Here is a 24,401-nt window from a genome sequence, read left to right on the forward strand (position 1 = left end):
TACCATGAGCTCATTCACTCATTCTTCAAACAACATTGGGCTTTATTTTTCTGCACAGAAGAAAGGCGATACTGAAACAGAGTTGGGGTTTTTGAGTCGTGGCAGCTCCTCTCTCATTTCCCCTCATCAGAAATGTCTTTTCTCTGCAGTGGGGAGAATTCCTACGGGTTAGCCAAAGTCTAACTAGCTTATAAGATTATTTAAATAGAACAAACATCAGTGTTTGTTAGGATAGCTAGAATAATTGGGGAATCCCATGAAAACCTCATTTTACCCATTGGTTTCAAATATCATCTCATCAAAAAAGTTCATATCAAAATTGACTGATACCATGTTGCAATCCATCAATCATTTGTTTCCCTACCTTTGGTAAATCTTCAAGTTAATGGGAAAATGTCCGAAATCAGGAAGTGAAGCAGCAGAGCTGCAAACAGTCACTCTTGAGCATAGAGTCCTAGACGTCTGGTTAGCGGGGCCACCTGGGCCCAGAAGGAAGATACAGTAACACTGTCACCAAGATAAGACATAGAGAAATTAGGGGTACAGCCGCTCTTCACAGGTAAGGATGCAGGCGTTACCTGGACTTCTCCCACAGTCTGCCACACTCACTGACGAGTAACATGTAGGTTTGGGGATTTACTGGTGACACGACCCTGGGCATGAACTTAACTTTTCTAGTCCCAGTTTTTACTCCTTTATTTTTGTATGTATGTATGTATGTATTTATTTATTTATTTATCTATCTATCTATCTATCTATCTATTTATTTATTTATTTTATTTTATTTTGAGAGAGAAAGAGACAGTGTGAGCTGGGAAGGGGACAGAGAGAAAGAGGAGAGAGAGAAAATCCTAAGCAGGCTCTGTGCTGTCAGTGCAGAGCCAGGACTTGGGACGCCAACTCATGGACCATGAGATCGTGACCTGAGCCAAAACCAAGAATGGGATGCCTAACTTCTGAGCCACCCAGGCTCTCCTCCACTCCTTTAAAATGAGGCTCACAACAGCACCTTCCTCCCGGGTCTGATGTGAGCGCTAAGTAAGACTGCTGTGTGGAGTCCCAGCACTGTGGCGAGCATAGGGAACGCCTTCAAGGGCTTCCGCTACTCCTAACATTTCCGACCTGGAAGTTATTTTCACTGTTTTTTTTCAGGGTGGCTCTCCACAATTTCCTTCCCATCGAACGCATTCAGGTTTTCTAACTTTTCACCTGTCCCTTCATTCCTTTGGTGATTTCAGGGCACGGCAGAAGTCCACAGTGCTACGTGTGGCATCGTGAGGCCATCATGGAAAATGGGGATACTCTCATTTCTCTTACAGGCTTCCCAACACGTGAATGGACTGAATGCCGCAGATTTGCCCTATTTTACCTATTTAGTAGGTCCTCAGGGGCATCTGCCTTCAAAATGACTCCACGGTAGTGTTAACATGCCACCGTGCTTCCGAATAGAAAAGCGGTAGAGGAGATACTGGCTAGCTTTTGAAAACCCTCTCTGCCACTCAAGGTCAAGGCAGGCGGCGAGGACCCGAGCCGCGGGCAAGGCTTGTTGTGCCTCTCACTCGCGACAGCATCGGGCGTCCAGGTAATCAGGGTGACGGCTGTCACAGACACACAGGTGAAACTGCATGTGCCATATCCGTCCATTGATTTTTGAGATTGACTCCAACTGCTTTCTGAGGAAGTTCAGACCGTGAGATGACAGGTGATGGCCACGTATTTTAAAAACAAACTGGAAATAACTGCATGCTCATTTTGAGCACAATCGGCACCACCTTATTGGTCTCACTATTGACTGGACCCTCTATTGTCATAGGCCCCTGGTGAGGTGGGAGGGGCTGTGGCGCTCATCACGCAGTCTGTGTAAGTGGAGGTCTCACTCATGGAGGCAGGCGGGTTCAGAAACATATTCTGGGCTGGCGAATTTCATCATTATCTTCGAGGCTGGTTTCAATAATCTCGTTATGGAGAAAAGTGTTGATTTTCCGCATTGAGGGGTGAAGAATGTAGGGTCAGGAGATGGTCATGAGGCTAAAGTGAGGCTGGGACTCACAGTAGAGCCTCTGGGCTCCCCATCGTATCATGTCACCCTTTGTTCTAAAGAGACCGGAGCACAGAGTTCATGGGATCTGGTAGCACACTTGGTTGGGAAGTCGGTTTATGTTCAACACGGGGCAGTGGGCCTCGGAGGTACAAAAAAGGAGAAGATGTGGTTTGTGCCTCACGGAGTCTGCAGTCTGTGGAGGGGGATCGGATTAAAACATGTGAAGTAATTAAGAGACCTTCCATAATAAGTGGTGAGCTGGGTGCCTCTGAATCAAAGCAGAGCGGGTTTTAGGGAAAGAGGGGCCTTGTGGGCCCATCGGTTAGAATAAGAGGGGCCTTGTTCGTGGCCAGGATCAGGGGGAGGAAGCACGGCGTGGCTTGTGGGTGTGGGGCTGCAAGGCACTGAGGGAGAGGTGGCTGGGCCGACTGGGGCTGAGGGTCATGGGAGGAAGGGGAGTCACCGGGCAGGCAGGTGGCCCAGGTCGTGTTGATCCAGGAGCGTGTGTCATCACCACAACCCTCACTGGTTTTAGGGCCAGCACTCCTCCTGGTGAGTAAGTCAGCGTGTGTGTATGTATAGGCCTACTCCATTGTCTTGTGCACAGGCCCCCATGCAGGTCCCTCTCGATGTACCTACAGGTGTGTGCACACCTGGGGAGTCCATTGTGTGTATGTGCAGCCTGGGGGAGTCCTTACTGTCTCATCAGACACCTCCTCTTCCTGAGGAGCCCAGTGTGTGTGTGAGTGTGTGTGTGTGTGTGTGTGTGTGTGCGCGTGTGTGCGCACGCAAGCATGCACACACAGGTGTGTGTGCATGCACAAGTGTATGTAGGTGTGTATGCAGGTATATGTGCAGGTGTGTATGTGCAAGTGTGTATGTGTGCACACGCGCAGGTGTGTGTGCATGTGCAAGTGTATGTAGGTGCGTATGCAGATGTGTGCACAGGTGTGTATGTGTAAGTGTGTAGGTTTGCGCACACGCAGGTGTGTGTGCAAGTGTGTCACACAGGTGTGGGTGGGTGCGTGAGCAGGTGTGTGTGCATGAAGGTGTGTACGTGCAAATGTGTAGGTGTGTGTAGGTGTGTATGCAGGTGTGTGTGTGCAGGCATGTACATGCAGGTATGTGTTTACAGGTATGTATGCACAGGTGTATGCATGCAGGTGTGTGTGCAGGCGTGTATGTAGAGGTGTGCGCAGGTTTGTACACACAGGTATATGTGCGCATAGGTGTGTGTGTGCAAGTGTGTGTAGGTTTGTGTGCATGCAGGTGTGTGTGTGCAGGGGTGCGCATGCAGTAGTGTGTGTGTGCAAGCGTGTATGTGCAGGTGTGTGAACACGTGTGTGTGTGTGTGTGTGTGTGTGTGTGTGTGCAGGTGTGTGTGTGTAGCCCAGGGGAGTCCTTACTGTCTCATCAGACACCTCTTCCTGAGGAGTCCTCTGTGTGTGTGTGTGTGTGTGTGTGTGTGCACGTGCAGGTGTGTATGTACAGATGTGTATGTGCAAGTATGTGTGGAAGTGTGTATGCACAGGTGTGTGTGTGCAGGTGTGTGCACGCACAGGTATGTTGTGTACAGGTGTGTGAACAGGTGTGTGCGCAGGTGTGTATGTGTGCATAGGTGTGTTTGTGTGCAGGTGTGCGTGCACAGGTGTGTGCAGGTGTGTGTGTGCAGGCATGTACGTGCAGGTATGTGTTTACAGGTGTGTATGCGCAGGTGTGTGCATGCAGATGTGTGTGCAGGCGTGTATGTAGAGGTGTGTGCAGGTATGTACACACAGGTGTATGTGCGCATAGGTGTGTGTGTGTGCAAGTGTGTGTAGGTTTGTGTGCATGCAGGTGTGTGTGTGCAGGGGTGCGCATGCAGTGGTGTGTGTGTGCAAGCGTGTATGTGCAGGTGTGTGAACACGTGTGTGTGTGTGTGTGTGTGTGTGTGTGTGTGTGTGTGCAGGTGTGTGTGTGTAGCCCAGGGGAGTCCTTACTGTCTCATCAGACACCTCTTCCTGAGGAGTCCTGTGTGTGTGTGTGTGTGTGTGTGTGTGTGTGTGTTTGTATGCATGCACGTGCACACGTGCAGGTGTGTATGTACAAACGTGTGTGCAAGTGTGTATGCACAGGTGTGTGTGTGCAGGTGTGCACATGCAGGTGTGTGTGCACGCACAGGTGTGTTGTGTGCAGGTGTGTGTAGGTGTGTGTGCAGGTGTGTATGTGTGCATAGGTGTGTTTGTGTGCAGGTGTGTGTGTACAGGTGTGTGCATGCAGCCTGGGGGAATTCTTACTGTCTCATCAGACGCCTCCTCTCCCTGAGGAGTCCTCTGTGTGTGTGTGTATGTGCGTGAGTGTGTGCACATTCACGGGTGTGAGTGCAGGCGTGTATGTGCAGGCGCGTGCGTGCAGGTGTGTGTGTGCAGCCCAGGGGAGTCCTTACTGTCTCATCAGATGCCTCTCTCTGAGGAGTCCTGCGTGTGTGTGCGTGTGCATGCGCCGGTCTGTGCATGCAGGTGCGTACGTGCAGGTGCATGTGTGCAGGTGTGTGCGTGTGTGCAGGTGCGTGCGTGCAGGTGTGTGCGTGCAGCCCAGGGGAGTCCTTACTGTCTCATCAGATTTCTCCTCTCCCGGGCCACGTGGAGCTACTTCCCTTGCCCGTCGTCACCACAGGGCCAGGACTCCAGCTTGGATTCTCTTCTCAGAGCACAGGGCCGGGTGGGGGATAGGCCATCAGGGAAACCAGCGTTCGCGGCCCCACGGTAGCCGGGAGGCTCCCGCACACCCACCGCTGACAGCATCCTCAGCGGTGTGCAGGCACGTTCGCAGGCAAAGCATGTTCTGAGAGGTCACAAGAAGAAAGATGGTCCTGACCGTGCGGCCTGGGCTGCCAGCCCCACGTGGGGGACGAAGGAGCAGGACAGTGAGCTGGGTGGGGCCCCGGGGACACCGTCATCGCATGCAGCATCAGCCTGAGCTTTGTTTTCCTACCTCAGTACCTAGTGACGTCATCTCACGGCCGGTTTCCAACTGTCATTCAACTCAGCCTTGTGCCTGCTGCTGCCCCTTGAAATGAAGCACCTCATTGGCCGTTTATGTGTGTTCCTGTCATCCGTTCAGACTCTCCGGGATCCAAGGGTGCGGGGCCAAGGCCCTGTGGTTCTGACCGTTCCTCCAAGCACGCCTGTATTCCACTTGCTGGACGCACAGGGAGCCAGATGTGGGAAGGGATCTCACTTTGAGGAGACGGGATCTCGTTTGTGGAAACCTCAATGCCTTCACCTCTGTCCTGAGGATCTGTGGGGGGCGTTCAGGGGTAGGGGTGAGAAGTGAGGGGAGTAGAGCGTGGCCAGCCAGCAGCAGCCAGAGTGCGCACGTGTCCCTGGGGTCACCACCCAAGTGCGTTTCCAGGGTCTCAGCCCAGTGCCCTGGGGCATGTTCTGGCAGCCAAGGCTTCTGCAGGTGTTTCCGAGCCGGGAGCGCCTGTGCATAAGGGGAAGCTCCTTCTAGCTGTTTCTTTCAGGAGTGTTCTGATTGCCTGTCCCCAGGTGGACCCTGTTCTCTCCTCTCTCTGTGAGAAAAGCAACCCAGCACCTCTTGGCTTCCTCTCTGGGGATGTCGTGTCTGCTGGATTACATTTGCACGTTCTGTTCCACCTTCTGGAATTCCAGTGTTACGACTCTGGGTTTTTCACAAGTAGGAGACTTCTTATGGTCCCGCTGTTGACTCTGATGCCGTTGTGGGTGACCCGTGCAGGCAATTACCGTCTATGCATGTGGACGACACCGAGCATGGCCTCATTCATCTCTGTTGTGTGACACTGAGAGGAACAGCACCCCAAATGGAACAGCTGAGGCCATGTTGTCTGAGGCGGTCACCAGAGCAGCGTTTGTCGGGACTTGTCTCGACACTGCCTTTCGGACACTGGCTCCCCGGTGCCCTTTGCAGGTTGGGGGGTGTTGGAGGATCCGGCACAGCCTGGGCACAGAATGTGTCCCCTCTTGGGGCACAGGCAGTGGAGCGGGCAGGAAAGGAAGATGGGAGGTCCTCCTGTTTCAAGGACAGTCGATTATCTGTTTTGTAAAATGACACAGAAAACCACCCTGAGAAGCCACTGACCAAGAACAGGTCACGGCTCTCCCTGGAGAGACGGGTGAAGGCAGGTGTGCTCGTGTGGGTCCAGGGAGGAGCTCAGATAAGTTCCCACACGGAGCTGCCCCAGAAGTGTGTCCGTGAGGCTGGGATTAGGCTGTTAGTAATCTGGGGCCTCAGGCTGGAAAGTCATGCGAGTTTTAAGGGGCTTGATTCACACAGTAGCTTCTGCCTGCTGGATGGGCCTCCTTTACTGACGTACATGTTAACGGTGTTAAATGTCGGACTTTCTGACACTTTCCTATGTATTCACTCGTTTGTGCCATTAATACATCCGTCACACCTGCTGTGTCCGCATGTGGGTGTCCTGGTGCAGGGACCGAGTACCCCCTCAGTGAGACCCTGGGACCCACAGAGGAGCCTGCATCTCAGTCCAGCTCGTGGTGCCGGAGAGGCGAGAGGAGCTAAGGTGTGAAGGCCTTGCCTGGCCGCACTCATTGGCCCGCCCTGAGAGGTCAGCGGGAGCCACTCTGGGAGCCGCCAGGCTGGCAGCAGGGGCAGCGGGGGCAGGCCACGGGCTCAGTGGTCAGGAGGGCTTGTGGGGGCCAGCCCCAGGAGGCAGAGCACGAGTGGTCGGTGACGCGAGACCTGGTCCTGGGCGGAGCCTGGCCTGGAGACATGGCTTCCGTGCTCAGGATGGCCTCATCAAGGCTGGTCTCTCCCTTTCGTGGATACTCGTTGGCTGTGCGCCCTGTGCTGGGTCCGAGGGGGCCGGGTCGGGGAGGAGCGGCCTGGCCCCGGGAGGAGCGGCTGCCTGGGGGCCCTGAGGAGCAGAGGCAGTGGAGCTGTGCCTCCAGGCCCCGCTCACGTTGCTGGCGCACACAGCACGGGACAGGGCTTTGTGCGGCTGAGGTCCTTTCTCCAGAGCCTGACCTCTAATGAACACGCCTTCCTGGCATCGCTGCCCCCTGTTCTTGTGACCAGGAGCCCGTTCTCGAGTCTGCACACACCCCCGTGGCCTTTCCCCAGGGTGGTGTAAAGTCCCAGCAGACTGTCGAGATGCAGACCCTCCCGGGGCTCTGGGCTCCAGCCCGCAGCTCCGGGTGGACAGGCAGGGAGTGATGATGAAGACACGGAGGTTCCAGGTGGACTCCTTCCCCAGTTGGCATCCTACCTCTGGTGGGCCTGTGACATGGGGTCTGATGTCCGGGGGGATTTCTAAGTGGGGTGGGGTCACGAGGTGGAAGGGTGCACACACCGATTGGAAAATGTACCCTTATTTTAAAGCACAGCGCGAACAGCCCCTGTGCGCTCGGGGACTTGGAGGACTTGTCTGTCCTTCACAGAAGGGCCCCCGGCCCTGGGGACCGCTCGCCTGCTCGAGAAGCAGGATGGAGGGACAGAACAGCACCCTGGGAGTTCACAAGAGGTCCAGAATGACCGGGTGAGGTGTGGGGAGTAGGCCTGGCCTTGGTAAAGAGGCAGCCACCGGCAGAAACCGGCATCTACAGAAGTCCAGCTCCTGTCCCCGCCCAGAGAAGGTGGTTGGGGGTGGCTGGGTGCCAGCCTCCCCCTGGGGATTGGGCGGTCAGCCTCAGGGGCGGCCGCACTTGCGTGGGAAACCCCGGGGTACTTGAAGGGCAAGCCACACCTTCCCAACCCAGGCCGGCTTCTTTGTCTCCACCTGAGACCTCGGGGGGTCCTCGACCCCTCTGCCGGCTCCTCCTGTCCCCAGGGATTCTGTCCCCAGGGAATCCCGCTTTAGCTACCGTCCCCACCTGCTCACCAGCCCTGGACACATCTCCTCTCGTGTGGCTCTGGGCTGCGGTGAGCGCTCACCTCCCCAGCGCAGATGCTCCGTTCGGGCTCTGTTGTGAGGTGCCCACGGTGGAATCCCCCACTTTTCCTTCCAGTGGCTTCTCTGTCTTGCATGCTCCCGGGTCACCTGCTGGTGTCGACAACCCCTCCCCCCCACTACCGTCACGTATCCCAAGCCTGCAGGCCCCACCTGCACCCCATCAGCCCTTGGAGCCACAGGAACCCTGGATGCTTCCAGAATCATCTCTGTGTGTGTCCTCTCCCTACAAGGACACTGGGGACGTTGGATTAGGAAGCACCCTGCTGAGCTCAGCTTTGCATGGTGGTCGGCGGTGACCTCTGTCCATGGAAGGTCACATTCTGCATCTCTGGCTGTAGGCATGTGTGGAGTTGGGGTGACACTGTTTGATGCCCGGTTTGTCTCGGGGCCCGTGTGCCACCCGCACGCAGCCCCGGGAGGGCAGGGCTCCGTCTGCCCCTGGCTGCCCCGGCCAGTCTTCCCGCGCGTTTGCCAAGGGGGCGAGCAGTCAGCCGGCTTGAAACCCCTGCTGCGTGGCAGTTTTTCCAGGACGGCGTGACGGAATATTCCACGAAATGCCGCTAAGAGGGTTTCACAGGCAAGGCACGAGTTACGGCACCGCGTGCTGGGATTCAGGGCGTGTAACGGGAACTCTGAGCTCCACGGTGACCGTGGAGCCGGCCGTCCTGCAGGCCCGGGGCACGCTGTCTTGGAGCACGCGTGCCCCTTTCGGGGGTCCCTGCGGGGCGCCCATCGGTCTCACTTTACCTTCGCGTGTGGCCCACTCCCGTATCTGCCATTGGCACATCACTCATTGTAGAGATGAGTGCATTTAAAAAATGTGTGCTTCCTTTGTCCTGAAATTTGATCTTCAGCATCTGCCTCCCTCCGTGTCCTGTCTCTCCTCTCCTTCTCGTCCGCCCTCCCCTCCCACCCTCCCTATTACATTTTTTATTGAAGGCTGAGATGAGCCGTCACTGCATCATGGGCCCATTACGCGTCTAACAATTCCATTTGCACTGTATTGTTTGTCTCGTCGCTGGGAAATTCGGGTGATTCATCATGCCTGAAGACGCACCTGATCCCGGCTGCCCCGAGAGCCTGGCCACTGTGTGACGGGAATACCGCAGGCGCCACGGCGGGGGCACGGGGGGACGTGCAGCTTCTCAAGTGTTGATGAGTTCCATTTTGTAACGCTGCCCCCCGCTCTCCTCAACAGCCCCCTGAGCCCAGAAAAGGGGAAGGAGCTGATGGAGGGCGTGGCGCAACTCCTGGAGGTGCCGATGAGTGTCTTCGCAGACGTCGTGTGAGTGTCGGGTGCGGGGCCCTGGGGTTTTATTCTCTGCTCACATTGGGTTCCGTTTCATAAATTGGTTTGCAGGGGAAAGAACTGTGTGCCTGGGGTTCTTGTTAATTATATCAGAGAGAAACAGTTCAGGAGAGAAATGGAAAGGAAATTCCAGGTGGGTTTGGTAAGTTATTTAAGTGCAGAAGGAACTTTAGTGTAATTGTAAAAATTATAATCTCCTGGAAGGGCAGGGCCCCCTGGGGCCGTGGTTCTTAGCCCTGCTGCACCTAGAGTTGCCTGGGAGGCTCTAGAACGTTCTGGGGCCTGTGCCCCACCCCACTGCAGGTGAGTCAAAGCCCAGGGGATGGCACGTGTCCGTGAGAAGTCAGCACTTACTGAGTGCCTACAGACCTGCTGGGTACTCGCTGCACCGAGGGGAAGAGCTGGGCCACCCCAGCACCGCCAGCCTGTCTGGTCATCAGTGGCCCAGCTGGGGCCTGGGGTGCTGACACGTGGCAAGTCCACGGTGTGGGGCAGGACTGCACAGAATGGGGCCGGGTACCTGGCAGTGTAACAAATGGAGTAAGTGAGAGCAGGCGTGGGCAGACCAGCATGTCCCAGCTGCGGGGTCTGGACTGGAGGTCAGTTCAGAAGGCAGCGTCGGGACGCAGCAGTGCGTATGCCGTGAGCCACTCGGCCCAGAGATAAAGGGCTCAGCGGAGACACCTGTTGATGCGAAAAGCTGGCCCTGGGCCTTCGGTCCTGGAAATACGGTTCCTTTGACCGTCTGTGAGTCTCCCACTCTGTGGGGCTTTCCAAGATCCATACCTGCTGCTGGTATTCGTTCCAAAGTTTGTCACCCTTCGTTGTGAGTAGGGAGGAGCCAGCAGTTGGGAGAGAGGGGCCAAGGCCAAGTCCTGGCCTGAACAGTAAGCCGAGATTCACTTCGCTGGGCTCCTTGCCACCGATGACAGTCCGCCCGTTCTCTCCAGCTAGCGAGGGCTCTTGCACCACCTGCGCACCGGCGAACGTGACCGTCCACAAGATGCAACATTTCAACAAGGACCTACGAGCGCCAGGCCACGGGTGGAGCAGAGAGCATGACATTTCAGCAGAAACAAATGCAGGACAGAGCTGGGAAGGGCCGGGCTGCCCTGGTTCACGTGGAAGGGAAGGGACTGAGGCTGCGAGGTCTGGAGAGGAGGCACCCCGCCGGGACGGAGGAGCTGCCTACAAGCAGGGGGGCTGTGTCCCGTGCCAACAGCCAGGGCAGCTCGGGGGGCCCGCAGGCCCTCGTGAGGAGCTCAGCTTTGCCTCCATGTGCTGGGAAGCCACCGGACAGCTTTTGTCAGGGGAGTGTGTCTCTAGCTGCGTCCACAGTGAATGACAAGGGACACGAATGGAGGCCCAAGTGACTTGGGGCCACTGAGGTTTCTGGGTGAGAGGTGGTGATGCCCACCCCATCCCGGCTGGGGTTTGGGCCTCGGAGAGGAAATGATGAATGTGGGCCGTAGCTTTGAGACTGGGAGTCACCATGTCTGCTAAAACCACACGCCGGCCCTCCGGGGGCAGCTCCCATCCCCGCCCGGCACCTCGCAGGCCCTTTAGGATTGTCCTTTGCCAAAGCACATTCCGTTCCACGCAGGATCCTTTGGCAGCTCTGTGCGGGCGTCCGGGCACTGCCCATCTGTATGCGGCCCTGCAGAAGGGGTGAGGCTGTCCAACTCGGGAGCTCAGTGTGAGCACAGCCCAGGGAGGTGGGCGCTGGCCCTTTGCCCCCTGCATGGTCTCCACAGGCTGTCGTTAAACAGGATTGCACACACAGAGAGCCGGTACTGACCGGGTGGTGCTGGCTGGTCCCTTCGAGGAAGCAGAGGGAGATTTCCTGAGCACGCCTACCCCGTCCCTGCCCGCACCCCACACGTGGCTGGTCATTTTTGGTCTTCGCCACCAGACCCCAAGGTCAGGGGTCACAGCAGTCCCTGGCACATGTTCACGTGAGGCACCCAGCACAGTGACTGCACGGCGTGGACATGCATCCCATGACAGGGACAGCTGGGTGGCTCAGTTGGTTGAGCGTCTGACTCTTGATACCGGCTCAGGTCATGGTCTCACAGTTCGTGGGTTCAAGCCCTGCACTGGGCTCTGCGCTGAGAGCGCGGAGGCTGCCGGGGATTCTTTCTCTCCTCTCTGCCCCTCCCCTGCGTGCGCACACTCTCTATCTCTCTCTCTCAAATACATAAATTTTATTTAAAAAATAAAAAATTGAAAAAAGAAATGAAAAAAATAAAAATACATACATTTAAATGCCCCCATACCAGAATGAGGGATGGCACAGTGTGGGCCCGGCACCCACACTGCCCTCAGCAGCAGCGGGTCGTTCCTCACATTCCTCATCCCTCCATCGACAGGAAGGGACAGAGTCTGGCCTGTGCTTCCTTAGACCTTGGAACTTCACCGGCTGGTGCGAGGGCTCACGTGCCGCTGAGGGAGTAAATGAACCGGTGCCTCTGTCATTACCGTTGAGAATGTCCCGGGAGCAGTCAGGGCAGGAAATAATAAGAAGGATTTGTATCTCCAGGAGGAGCTCGCAGCCGGGGTGGGCTGCACAATTGGAGAATGTTATCATGGCTCAGGCCCATTATTGAGAAAATTAGACAAAAAACGTAATCACACGGAGAGACTTCAGAGTAAAACTTCGTCTGGCCCACTGGGGACTGAATGGATTGAATTTTCATTATTTCCTTTTGCCTTCATGGTGATTGTGTACCAGATAGAGGGCAGAGGTCCCTTCACTGGGGGGGCTTTGTGTTTCCTGGAGACTTGCCCCCCCCCCCCCCCCGCCGGCTTCTGGGTGAGAAGTCCAGGGTGTGTTTGCATCGTGACCCAGGCACAGCGCTGCTGATGTGGTGGGGGTGGGGAGGGGGGCGTCCTCAGGACAGATGGGAGCACGGCGGGCTGGGAGCCCCAAGGTGGGTCAGGTGGGTGTGGCCCCGAGCCCACCGCCGAGGAGGGGCACCAAGCCTGGGCCAGGCCGGAAGCCCACCGTGGCGGCCTGCTTCATCGCCCGGCCCCAGGGGCAGATCCCAGGGGACGAGCCCACTGAGCAGAACACGCAGGACTGAGTCTTTCACACGAGGCAGCTGCTGATGACGTCTCCATGACGTCCATAGGCAGCTACGGTTTGAAGTCCCCTCCTGGGGAGAACATGACACGGGTTTTTCCAAGGTCCAGAAGCATGTTTAGCCCTGGGTAGAGTCTGGATGCCATGTGCCCTGTTTCTACATTGCCCACCTGCCACCTAGATTTCTCCACATTCTCAGCAAGGTGGTCGGCTTCTAAGAGACTCTCAGAGCAGCTGCAGCAGGGTCAGGGCCAGGGCTAGGCCAGGCAGACTTGGGGACTGGAGGGGCTTCTGGGGGAAGGGGTGTCAGGACCAGAGGGACGTCTGCTGGGGGTGTGTGTCCGGTGGGGGGTGTCTCGTGGGGGGGATGTCCTGTGGAGGACATGTCAGGACTGGAGGGGCATCTGCTAGGGGGGGGTGTCCGGTGGGGGGATGTCCGGTGGGGGGGTGTCTGGAGGGGGTTTCCTGTGGGGGGCATGTCAGGACTGGAGGGGCATCTGCTGGGGGGGGGTGTCCGGTGGGGGGATGTCCGGTGGGGGGTGTCTGGAGGGGGTTTCCTGTGGGGGGCATGTCAGGACTGGAGGTGCATCTGCTGGGGGGGGTGTCTGGTGGGGGGTATCTGGAGGGGGTGTCCAGTGGGGGGGTGTCTGGAGAGGGTGTCCTGTGGGGGGCATGTCAGGACTGGAGGGGCATCTGCTATCGGGGGGTGTGCGTGGAAGGGGGGCATCTTGTGGGAGGACATCTGATGGGGGGTGTCCTGTGCAGACATCTGCTGGAAGCTGGCTGCAGTCCCTCTGTCCCAGGCCTGTACCTTGGGTCTGCTCCTGACTTCAGGTCTCAGACCTTCCCACACAAAGCCCTTTCGTGTTGGAGGAGGCTGGGGGCACGGAGGCGTTTCCAGGGAGCACCTTCTGGCCAAGCTGGTGGCCAGATCAAATCTTTTGTAAATGTCTTCTGCTACAGTCTCTTCCTTGCTGGGAAAACTGGGGGGTGGGCTTCCTGTGTCCTATGAGCCACCTCTGACACCACCACCACCTTCCCTTTACGCCCTTGGGAATCCGGTCCGTGGCCGTCAAGTGGGTCCTTCCCTATGGCTGGAGATGCCCAGTCTTCCCTGCTCTTTATAGAGCTCATGTTTCAAATCTCAAGCTGGGCCTCCTGGTGCCAGAGCCTTCTCTGCAGCCCCCCATCTGGCTGGCTCACGTCTGTGCCACACCTCTGGATCTTTACTTACTGTGTGTGTGCTGTGAACTTCGCTCCTCCCGAGGGGTGCATACCTGACCCAGCACAGTGGAAGCCTTGGAAGGGGGCTGCTGTGTGGCCACGGCTGTTCCTTGTTCCAGGTGAGGAAGAGGGGCTGCCACGCAAGCTGGCGCTTTCAGACACTGTCTACGTTTTTATGGAAGTACCAGTTATACTTAATATGTTTTCTTAATGGTTATGTAGCTGTCAAATAAATTCCATTATTTCTTATTACATCATTAGAGACCATTAAAACGGCATTAGCATGCTGATGTAATTATGCCAGCAGACACACGCCGGCCACAGTCATGATTTTATAATCTAATCACGGCTGTCCACCGTGGTGCTGATTGATGCACGGGCTGCCTCCTCCAGCACCGTCAGGTGGGCGGTGCCGTGGGACCCGCCATACAAAGGAGACTCCGTAGTCAGTGGGGGCTGCTGTCGGCGCTCGTCCTGAGCCTTTGGATCAGCCCCGAGAAGGCTCGGATCAGCCCAGGGCACTGCGGGAGGCCAGCCTAATTCTGTGATCGATCTTCCTGTTTTCTCCTGATGCAAGAAGCAGTTTAGTTTCCCATCTGTGTGATTTACTGAATTGATGAAAATACAGTGCTCTTGTTTTCGAGACAGTTCCTGGAGGTGCAGCGGTGGGAACTCAGCACACTGACACTTTTCATTAGGATCTCCTTGTACAGGGCCGGGGGGATGGCCAGCGGGTCGATCCTGTGAGTCCCAGTGATGCTGAGGCCTACTTCATCCCTCCTTCCCATGCCTCGCACCCCCACCCGCTCCCACACCTCCCTCCACAGGTGCGAGAATCCGTGGAAGGTCCGTTTCCTGGGGCAGAATTGTGTTTATTTGGCTCCTGTCTTGTCTCTCTGATCTATGAAGACATTAAAGAGGAAGTTGGAGAAAGGGTCAGAGTGGCCTTCAGCTCACTGGGTTGGCCCCTTTGGCCTGTAGCCCAAGTGATGACAAAGCCATGGATAATTTGGGGATGTGCTGGGGCACTGCAAATTAACAGCGATAAAGATTATGTTTGGGGTCAACAACATCACTCACAGCCGAGAGCCTCCAGCAATAAAACGCGGAACCATACGGAGCCTCCCGTACATGGTGGCCACACTTCTACTTACTGTGTCCACTGCCCACACGCTCTAGTGGTCACAGGTGGATGCTGTCACCTCCCTCCACCTGAGTCCAGGATTTCCTCACTGACGCCACCTTAAAGGGGCAGAGAAGGAAGGGCCTAATGTTCAGGGTCCTGTCTAACTGGGACAGGGGCGCTGGCCGTGCTCTGTGTGCACCTTGCAGATGGCCGAGGTCTGACCAAGGGGCTAGAGACAGCTACACTGTGGGTTCAAGGGTGTGTCACACTATGACGAGACTGCCCCAGCCCTATCTTCAGACCGAGGATGAGGCCGTGGGGAGGGAGGAGTGGGTCCGCTTGAGTGAAGGGTGGCCCTTTCTCGTTGTAAGTAAATCCCTCTGCTTTGGGTGATGATGTTTGTATTTAAAGTATTGGTTGAGCCCTTTCCTGTTGAGAAATGACATCTCAGCTCAGGAACAGGTTAAGTTACGTAGCCTTTCTAAACCTCAGGTTCCCTACCCATAAAATGTGGATGGTCAGCACACGGTGTGGGCTGTGACGTGGGCCCTGCTCTCAGGAGGCCCCCCTTGGTTCAATGCTCTTCTGTTGCCGTCCCTAAAGTCGTCATACGTTATGCTTCAACAGGGGCCCCGCATCTCCCTTCTGCGCTGGGCCCCCAGAAATTGCATAACCGGTTCTAAGGCTAATGGGATCTCTGCAGAGATCCTATGAGACGTCCCGGAGCCAAGAGCTCATTAGGCGCTGCCTGCTGTGTAAGCATTCGGCTTGGCTAGCCTGTACCGTTCCGCTGGTATTTTTGTTGCTGTTACGGAGCTACTCTAACGGCTAACTGTGAATAGGTCCGATTGCCAAGAATAACCCTTTCCCCAGGCTTGCACGAACCCCCAGAGTGTGACGTGCTGGGTGGGTGGCATAGTTGTGTGTTGGACTAGACGTCCCAGGATTGAGGGCTCAGAGAGACACTGTGCTTCCTCCTCCTAATCCCTTGATCTAGGAGAGGAGGGTCTTCATTTCTCTCAGGAGGCTGCTGTCCTTCAAGGCAGGGACTGGGCCTCGCACTCAGCGACGCATCTTCAGAGCCTAGGATGGTGTCGGGCACGTACCAGGTGCTGAATATCTGCTCAGTGACTGACTGACTGACTGACTGACTGAAAACGGATCAGTCAATCTGGCCTAGGTTTGTATCCGCCTTTCCGCTGCCTTAAGGTGTTGGGCAAGCCGCTTAAGCTCGCCTCGCCTGTTTGCTCAACTGTAGAGTGGGCATCATGGCGCCTGCACTAGAGCTGTGGAGGGTTAAGTGTCAAGTGTGTGCAGACACTCAGCACTCAGTAGAGGGTGGCGCTCCATATATCATAGACTATGAAAATGAAATGTCGTTTCAACCAAGAAATACGTGAACACGTGAAAAAAGTTACACCGAAGTAAAACGAAACACCGTGGTAAAATATCAATTTTATTTATTGCCTGTGCTGCCAATGCCAGAATTCTCTGCTCAGCTTCTTCTCATTGTTCTCAGGAGAACAAAGCAGAGCTCATTTTCACTCACCCGCCTCTCTCTCCGGAGTCAGAGACGCTACGAGTATGCTAGCATCCTCACGACTACGGAGTGGGCAAGTCAGGATGCTTTCCTCAGGCCCCGTCCCGACGGGAAGGCTTTAATGTCTGCCAGGAGTCCTGCCCCTCTCACCCGTGGGAACTGACACCACAAGGAGGGACAGGAGAAACATACAAAGTGGCCCCAGCCGGGAACACACAGACTCGTTCCTGCATGGAAACCGGCCCCGAGTGTTGTGTCAGGTCGTGGGTTACCAACCGGAATACGTGTGCAGGCCGGGCATCCAGCAGCCGGGGTGTCCAGAGAAACAGAAACAAACCAAGAAACAGAACAGTGAGCCTCGCTGCCAGGGGACGCCCCTGCCGAGGGGCCCGGCAGGCTGGGAACCCCCGTTTCCCAGGAGGGAGGCTCCTGCCCGGCTTTGGGGCAGCCCTCGACAGCCAGTGGCTTCAAGTAAAAGCCTTCGTGGGTGCCTGGGGGGCTCAGCCGGTTAGGTGTCTGACTTCGGCTCAGGTCATGATCTCGTAGTTCCTGGATTGGAGCCCCGCCTCGGGCTTTGTGCTGACAGTGCGCAGCCTGCTTGGGATTCTCTGTCTCCCTCTTTCTCTGCTCCTCCCCCACGAGAAAACTTGAGTCCAAGTTTTCAGGTGCTGCTTTTGTTTCTAAATGTTTGACACTGATAATTCAGTTATTTATTTGATTGTGAAATTCATTAATCCTCACGCACTGTGGGAGTCCAGCTGCGTTGGAAGCTATGTCCCCGGGGCCCGTGGCCCTGCAGACGTGTTGGATGCGTGCTCTCCGGTCAGATGGGCACCCGGCTGTGCGGGCACCGCTGTGGGTGTATCGCAGGTTTCTTGGGACCAAACACGTCACCTCTCAGTTGTGGCCGGAAAACAATACATTGTTCTAGCAAGGAAAAATCAAGCAAATGCTTTAAAAGTCCAAAGGCAAAACATAAGTATGGATTAATCGGTTTTCTTCCAAATACTCCATGGGAAGAAAAGAGTGCCAGGTAAGGCATTCCCTAGTGACAGAAGGAATTCCCAAACTGTACGTGATCACACAGTAATTGCAAATGGGAGACAACCTGTAGTAAAGCAATTGCCCAACCCTTTAAGAAGATAAAGCATCATCAGTATTATGTTTCGATGAAGGCTTGTGTTAAGTTATCGTGCGGTAATTTTGTAAGTCTGTGTTTCGTCAAACAAATAAGAATTGATTCTCTCAGTCCTTCCTCTTTTGTGAACCCTCAATTTAGATATTTTGGAAAGCTATTGCCTGATGTTTGGGAGGCAGGAACATACAATTGTGCAGAAAGTACGGTAATGGAAAGTATGCTTTAGGAATATATGTGTGCATTATTTTGCTATTTCATGGAATTCTAGAATTTTGTAATTTGACATGGATGGAATGAGGCCTGCAAAGATGATTCTGTGACAGCCAGACATGAACTCGTTTTTTGTTGGTTTTCTGTTCGTGGCTTGGATTAGTCCCCTACCAAACTGTGGAGTTAGGGACAGCTGACGAAAAAGACGAGGACGAACCTGGTGACCCCCAGAAGCAACTCAGGGTCAGCACCAGTGTGAGGGAAAGAAAGTGTGAGCGACGTGGTTCTGGGCCCCGTAGCCAGGAAAGGACGCTGGTGAAGGCCACCCATCCGTCCGTCGTCTGTCATGCATTCTCCAGCCTCCACCACCCCTCCCGCTGCCCTCCCTCCCTCTATCCCATCTATCCATGTTACAGGTTTTACCCCAAATCCAGGATCAAATAGACAAAGCATAGGCCAGTGCATTAGCCAAGGCAGAATGTGCTGGTAAGAAACATTTTAATTAGATATTGTGATCTTCTTTTTATCCCCCAAAAGTCAAGGGGATCTAGTTCCTGAGGTTTATCTCTAAGTACAGAATTAAGGGCCGTTTAGCCCTTAGCGTTAATAAGGAAAACTGTAGTCAAGTTTGTTGTCTCTGTGTTAGACCTGATGCAAATAATCCTGTGTCACGTGCAGCCTGTTATTATAGAGGAGAAACAACACCCAAATTAAGTAAACAAAGCGGAACCCTCGACTGACAGGAATTTTTGTGTTTCACATTTTGGACACAGTGTTAACTAACGACAAAAATGAGGTCTCACCGGGAATCACCTGCCTTCCCCATTCTCACCTGAATGGGTCTGGGCTCAGGCTGAGTCCGGTGTCTCATAACTCATAAGATTTGACTGTTGTGCGGTGAAAATTAACACGTAGAAGCCTCACCTGGTGACTCATGGTTATTAAGAAGATTCATATGTCAGTATCTCGATAGTATAAAGACAGAGCATTAGATTCTTGTTAAGTGTCTTCAGTGATAAAAATAGGGGGAAAAGGGACTTCTAAAGAGTCCTCATTTAAAGAAAAGACCATGTAACTCTCACCCCTACCACTCGGGTTAATGGGGGTTTTGTTTGTTTCATCAGCCTGAAATGATAGGATGGGGAATTCTGGAAAAACAGCAATATGTCAGTATTAAAGTGCTAGAAGCTACTTCCGTTGCTTGTTAGCATGTTCTGTGACCGTGTAAACGAAAGTGAGTAATTATCAATATTCTAATCGATATATAGTTCTAAATGTTGTATAATCATACGTTGTAGATATATGAGCGTGTCACACGTTGACCAGGTTATAGCCACTAGGAAGCATCGAGTGGCAACACTGAATTTAGAGCTCAAGACCACTTGTGTCTACGACGGAGACCATCAGCTAGAACAGCAGGGCTGACGCACCCTTCACCTGCGTGCACGCACACCGTTTGCTTAAGTTGGTTGAAGGGAGTTCTGACTCAGCGAGTGCTGCCGGATCTCGGGGAGGTATCTTTTCCTATTCTTTCCAGCCTGACTCCTAACAATAACGTGCGGTTTTGTTCTCCTGATATGGTCTCCAGGAGGGGCCGCTGGAGCCTTGCACCAGACGCACATGCCCCCCGGGGTTCTCTGGGCCGAGACCGTGAAGACTCTCTCTCCCTCGAGTTGGAAGGGTTTGTGTCTGGCAGGCGGGCTCCACCTGTCGGCATTTCTTCCACCATAAAGAGCTGTCCCCTCTCGCAGTAAGTGAATCTGACCCTCGGGAAGTCCGTGGTCCTGGAGGAAAATGGACTCGTGTGACGCGTGCTGTCAGCAGAGCACCTCATGGTAGGTCGGGTGTGCCGTGTGTGACCAGTCTGCCCGTAGCGACTCCGTGGACGTGAGCTCGCCATGCTAGAGCCGTGGGGTCGGCAGAGAAATGGCTGATCTTGCCCCTCGTCTCCACCATGTCGTTCCAGACAGGGGATGACTGCCTGGGTCGGGGGCGGCATGGTGTGCAGAAACACCGTGAGCCCACGAAGGCCTGCGAGTGTGGACCTCACGGAAGAGGCTGGAGGACCAGCAGACCACTCTTGATGCGTGGGGGCGGAGGACGATGGGGTCAGTTAAGGGGGAGGTCCTGTGCCACCCGGCCAGCCAGACACCCTCCCCAGATGCACATCATTGTCCCTTGCAGGTGAAAGGGAGTCGTGTGCTGATGTCACATAGCAAGGAAGGACAGGTACACAGCTCGGTCATAAGCCCCTTAAACTCTACGGTGTTAAATTGTAAAATGTGATAAAAACAGTAAGGTCATTGAATTGTGTGAACGTGCTTAACACACACTAGGAAGCACCGTAGATCCTATTTGTGGTTCAATATTTGCAAACGTACCCGAAACCCCAAAATCAATATAGCGCTGTGTGGTCTCTCGAAGACTTGTTGCAGAGGGGTGAAAGTTTTGAGTTTCTCACCAGTACATTCCCAGCTGGGGTTGAACAAGGAGACACCTGCATTCTTACTTTGGCTCATATCACAAACACGTGTCCTTTTCACTGTCCAGCACTACATTTTCTACATCTTTGTGCTTTTTGTTGGTGATTTCACTGTTTGGAACAGCCCCCAAGTGTAGTGCATCGTGTTCTTATGTGCAAGAAGGCTGGGCTGTGCCTTAGAGAAAATGCTGTATTAGAAAAGCTCAGTTCAGGCATGAATTACAGCGTGGTAGGCGGTGAATTCAATGTTAAAGAAGCAATAAGTCTATCAATGAGGTGTCTTTAAACGGAAGCACATGTGAAACAAGGTGTCGTGTACACTGACTGGCTGGGAAAATGGGACCAGAGTCTGGGCAGAGCCCAGCCCTCTGCTTCCCCAGGAGCCCTGGTTCAGTGTTGCTTAAATCCGCACTTGTGTTGACCGTATAAGACATAACTCCGCAGATAGCAGGAATGTACCGTAGTGTGTTTCCAACGATTACTGGTTGAATCTGAATGAGAGTCTGAAAGTCAAAGAACAGAATTAGTTTCTCTGTTTTGTAGTAAAACATAGGTCTTCCCTTATAACTTCCTGTTCGTCTTTCTTTGCGTCTGTTTCAATGATTTCTTCCTGATCTAAACATCAATGTTTTTGTATCAATAGAGTTGGAATATTTTGTTCTGTGTGAGAAACTCTCACTATTTATTAATAAGTGACTTTCTAAAAAAAAAAAAAAGGCTTGTTTTGCAAGGCTCTAGGCATCGGTTTTATTTTTTTATTTTCTGATTAAACACAGAAATTCCCCCTTCTGTGCCAGCATTATGCATATGGGGCTATTTTCCCCAAGTATTTGAAGAAGCAGAACTGAAGAAGGCAGTAAGGACAGCCCAGGCCACATGGTCCTAGAAGACAGTAGTAGCTCCTGGCACCTCACTCCCACCCCATAACCTGCTCACACCCTACTTATCCTGAACTGTTTGGGCGCAGGGAGATCCTGCCGATCGAGTGTGGATGTTGGGAATCCTGCTGCTGGCCAAGTTCCCCGCTGCAACCCGGGGCCAGCCTTACAGGCAGTTTCTGAGGACGGCTGTGTCGGCCTTCGGGGTGAACCTTTACTGCTCCAGGCCTGGGAGAAAGACTGCCCCCGAGTTAGGACTGAGGAGCTGATACGTGAGATTAGGAGAATGCCTCAGGACAGTCTTGCTGGCCTCAATCTCCAGCCGTCCACATGGGAACAAAAGTCCCGGCTGGTGACCACAGCCCCTTCCTGAGGGCCCCTGGAGCCCTGGCAGACCATAGGGCAGGGTCTAGGCACACCCTCCCAGTGGGGCGCCTCCCGCACATACTGCTTCCCGAGACTGGAGGAGACCCAGCAGGGCGGGGCGGGCGGCGGGGAGCTCTCTGTCCATTTCCTGATGCCGCATCGAGTGTATCCCTCTAGCTAATATTTTAAATTCTTTCCCGACACAGCAATCCCTCTTTTTCTTGTCACCCTCTGCTTCCCCTGGGCCTTCAGATTGCATGCCCCTGGGGTCTGGAAGGGAGAAAGCCCTCAGGGCTCTCGGATGCAGCCGTTTGTGTCCACCCACTGTTTGCAAACAGCCCTGGGCTCAGAAGCACCAGTTTATTGCAAGTCAAGGCAACAGATTAATATTACATCCCAGGGATCACGAAGTAGAAGAGGGGAAGGAAATGAATCACAGGTTGACCCCTGAGAGAATCAGCGTTTTGTGGTGATCCCTGTGCTTCTGCCGTGGTGGGTTCGGTCGCCGCTTCGGGCGTTGTTGCAAAGAGTTGTCAGATAAGTCCTCGTTTGGTTTGGGGATCTGACACTCTCTGATGGTGGGTTCACGGCAAAACCCAGGCCCTGCATCCAGCTCTCGTGCTCACAGTGCTTCTTACTTCAGAAGCCCCTGGTGGGAAGCTCAGTGAGCGTCCGTGTGCTCCCGGCACGGCTCGGTGCCCCGAACCGGCAGGACGTGGTGGTGCTTGGCCAAGGGGCAGCAGGGTCTCTGAGTGCAGTGGGCATGTGTGCGAAACATCTGGGGACGAGGCTGGTCTCTGCTCAGCCCCTACACACATGCCCTCCTTTCCCTTCCTCGTATCCGGGACGCTGTGCAGCACTGGTCGTCGGGCACTGGCTTCCCACGGCAGCTACTCCGGGAAAGCCGGAGCCTCTGGGCCAGAGCCCGCCTCCCCACTTTACAGCTGGGCGAACTGAGGCCGAGGAGGTTGCAGGCCTAGCGGAGGGGACGTTGTAGACTTGTGGGTGAGAATTTGGTGTAGAGACTTCCACGTTGCCACACGTCGGGGCAGGTATTGGGGAAGAGCAGGTCTGAGTCCCTGTCGTGGCACCGTGTTGCACTGCTGACCCTCCCTGAATGTCCTCTGCAAACTCAGGTTTCCTTCCTTCTCGAGAGACTTGAGAGAGAGGATAGGCCTGGTGGCGGGGCCAGGGCTGGGCGGCCCGGGGGCCGTGCCGCATCACCAACTTGGGTTCTGAGAAGCCGACGCTCTGAGTGCTTCCCGAGTTCCAGGCGCATTCCCAGGTGTCAGCTGCGTCCCTTGCTGGCCAAGCTGCCACCCACAGCTCCCTGCCCCTCCTGCCGGCCCCCAGGGAACAGGGGGGCAGGTGAATGCACTCTCCTCCACCACGTGGGTGAGCCAGGAGCCGGGAAAGCCCGGGGGGTCTTCAGAGGGAATTCTCTGCACCCGAGGGAGGATTTGGGTCTAGGGAATTCTTCTGCCTAGGAATTCTTGGGCGTTTAGATTAGACGGGGAATGTCATAGAAACGACACAGAACCCTCGGGTCCCGGTGTGAAGACCTGTTATTAGTGCCCTTTTGATGGCAGGTGGGGCCTATTCATGTGGATAAGGACCTTCTCTCAATGGAGAAGACAGCTGCACTCGGTCACGACTCGGTCACAGCTGTGACTCTGTCACACCCACCACGTGTGTGAGGCCCTGGCAGGGACGCTCCACATGCCCCCAGAGAGCCAGCCATTTGGGAAGCTACAAATGTCCTACGAGACAGCTAACGTGCTCAGTGCCAGGCGGCTCTGCACCTGCTGGCAGATCTGGGAGAGGGGGCCGCCATGGGTCAGAGTGTGGATGGGGGGGTCAGGCCAGAAGGGACTCTGAGCAGGGGAAGAGGCTCGAGCTCACCATGCTGGGGCGACGGCTGTCGCTGGGATCTGGCTGGGCAGCTTCAGATACAGGCCCGGGAGCCTTAGACTGGGCCTTAGACTGGGTGTGTGGAGAGAGCGGGTCTGGAGGGTGGGCGACACGTGCTCCTAAGGACGGCCCCCTGGGGGCACGTCGGGCCAGGATGCAGCCCGTGACTGGGGTCAGGGCTCTAACCACTGGCGGTGGGAACCAAGCAGGAAGCACGGACATGGTGACGTTTTCAGGGAGTTTCAGCAGAGTCTTGTGACCGTGTAGACATGTCTTGCACGAAGAAATCGAAGAGAACATCCACGGGCTGGGCCACGGCTGCTTCACAAAGCTGGTGCTGATTCGAGGGTCTCCTTGGGCTTGAGGGGGTGCTGAGGCTCCTGTGCTGCATTATGGGCCGGACACAGTGGGCTGCCCGCGAGAGGTGAGCCAGGCACTCCTGTGAGGAGCAGGACAGAAGTGGGACCGCGGTGTCCCGAGTGGGGGTCATGTCTGAATCCACAAGAACGCACGAGCTCAGAGCAGACCTGGTCGAGACCACGCGAGACCCAGAAGCAGCCGCTCGCGTCTGGACGGATGAGCACGGAAGGCGGGGGGCCAGAGACGAGACGCCGAGCGGGGGCAGGTTTTCTTACGGCGGTTCGCTGCCAGTTTTGAGGGTGTCCTGATAACCTTCACGTGGCTCTCGTTGAGCATGGCCGCGTTACTCTTTTATTCTGACTCTTCGTAGTTTTCCTTGTGTCCCCGTTTTCAGCACCTTGAAAAATGACTGTTGCGACACTGACAAAGGTGGTGGAGAAGGTGGGACTGGCAGCTTGAGGAAGCATCCGGAGAGATGTGACTTACCAGCTGGAGGGGCTGTTGAAGGCCCGGCACCCGCAGTTTCCGGCGCCCCGGCACTGGGGCGGGACTGGATGTGCAAAGTCCCGCACACACAGTAGAGACCTAGCAATGGCAGACGAGTGGTTTTGCTCTTCGAGGTGTTATTTTGGTCGTCGAATCCACGCACACGGAGGAGGTTCCGTGGTCCAGCCCCTGCACCGAGGGAGGACACTGGAACGTGAGAGCCCATCTGTGGACAGTGGCAGGAGCCTCTGGTGATCACTAGGAAGGACAGCTCTCCAGCTGCACCCTGACGCCTCTGGAGCCCTGCGAGCCCCTG

General features: G+C 55.1%; 1 protein-coding gene across 6 annotated transcripts in view; it reads left to right on the top strand.

Annotated features, from left to right (window-relative positions):
* Positions 1-24,401, top strand: part of PTPRN2 (protein tyrosine phosphatase receptor type N2) — an 831,667-nt gene that overhangs the window by 369,131 nt on the left and 438,135 nt on the right. For 5 of the 6 annotated variants that reach the window (XM_058723632.1, XM_058723627.1, XM_058723631.1 and 2 more), the window contains one exon: positions 9,172-9,258. The exons of the other annotated variant lie outside the window; for it this stretch is intronic. In XM_058723632.1, the coding sequence (XP_058579615.1) occupies positions 9,172-9,258 (87 nt within the window). The remainder of the gene's footprint in view (positions 1-9,171; positions 9,259-24,401) is intronic. 6 annotated transcript variants of the gene reach the window in all.

Source organism: Neofelis nebulosa, chromosome 4 (genome assembly GCF_028018385.1).
Source record: "Neofelis nebulosa isolate mNeoNeb1 chromosome 4, mNeoNeb1.pri, whole genome shotgun sequence".
Lineage (NCBI taxonomy): Eukaryota > Metazoa > Chordata > Mammalia > Carnivora > Felidae > Neofelis > Neofelis nebulosa.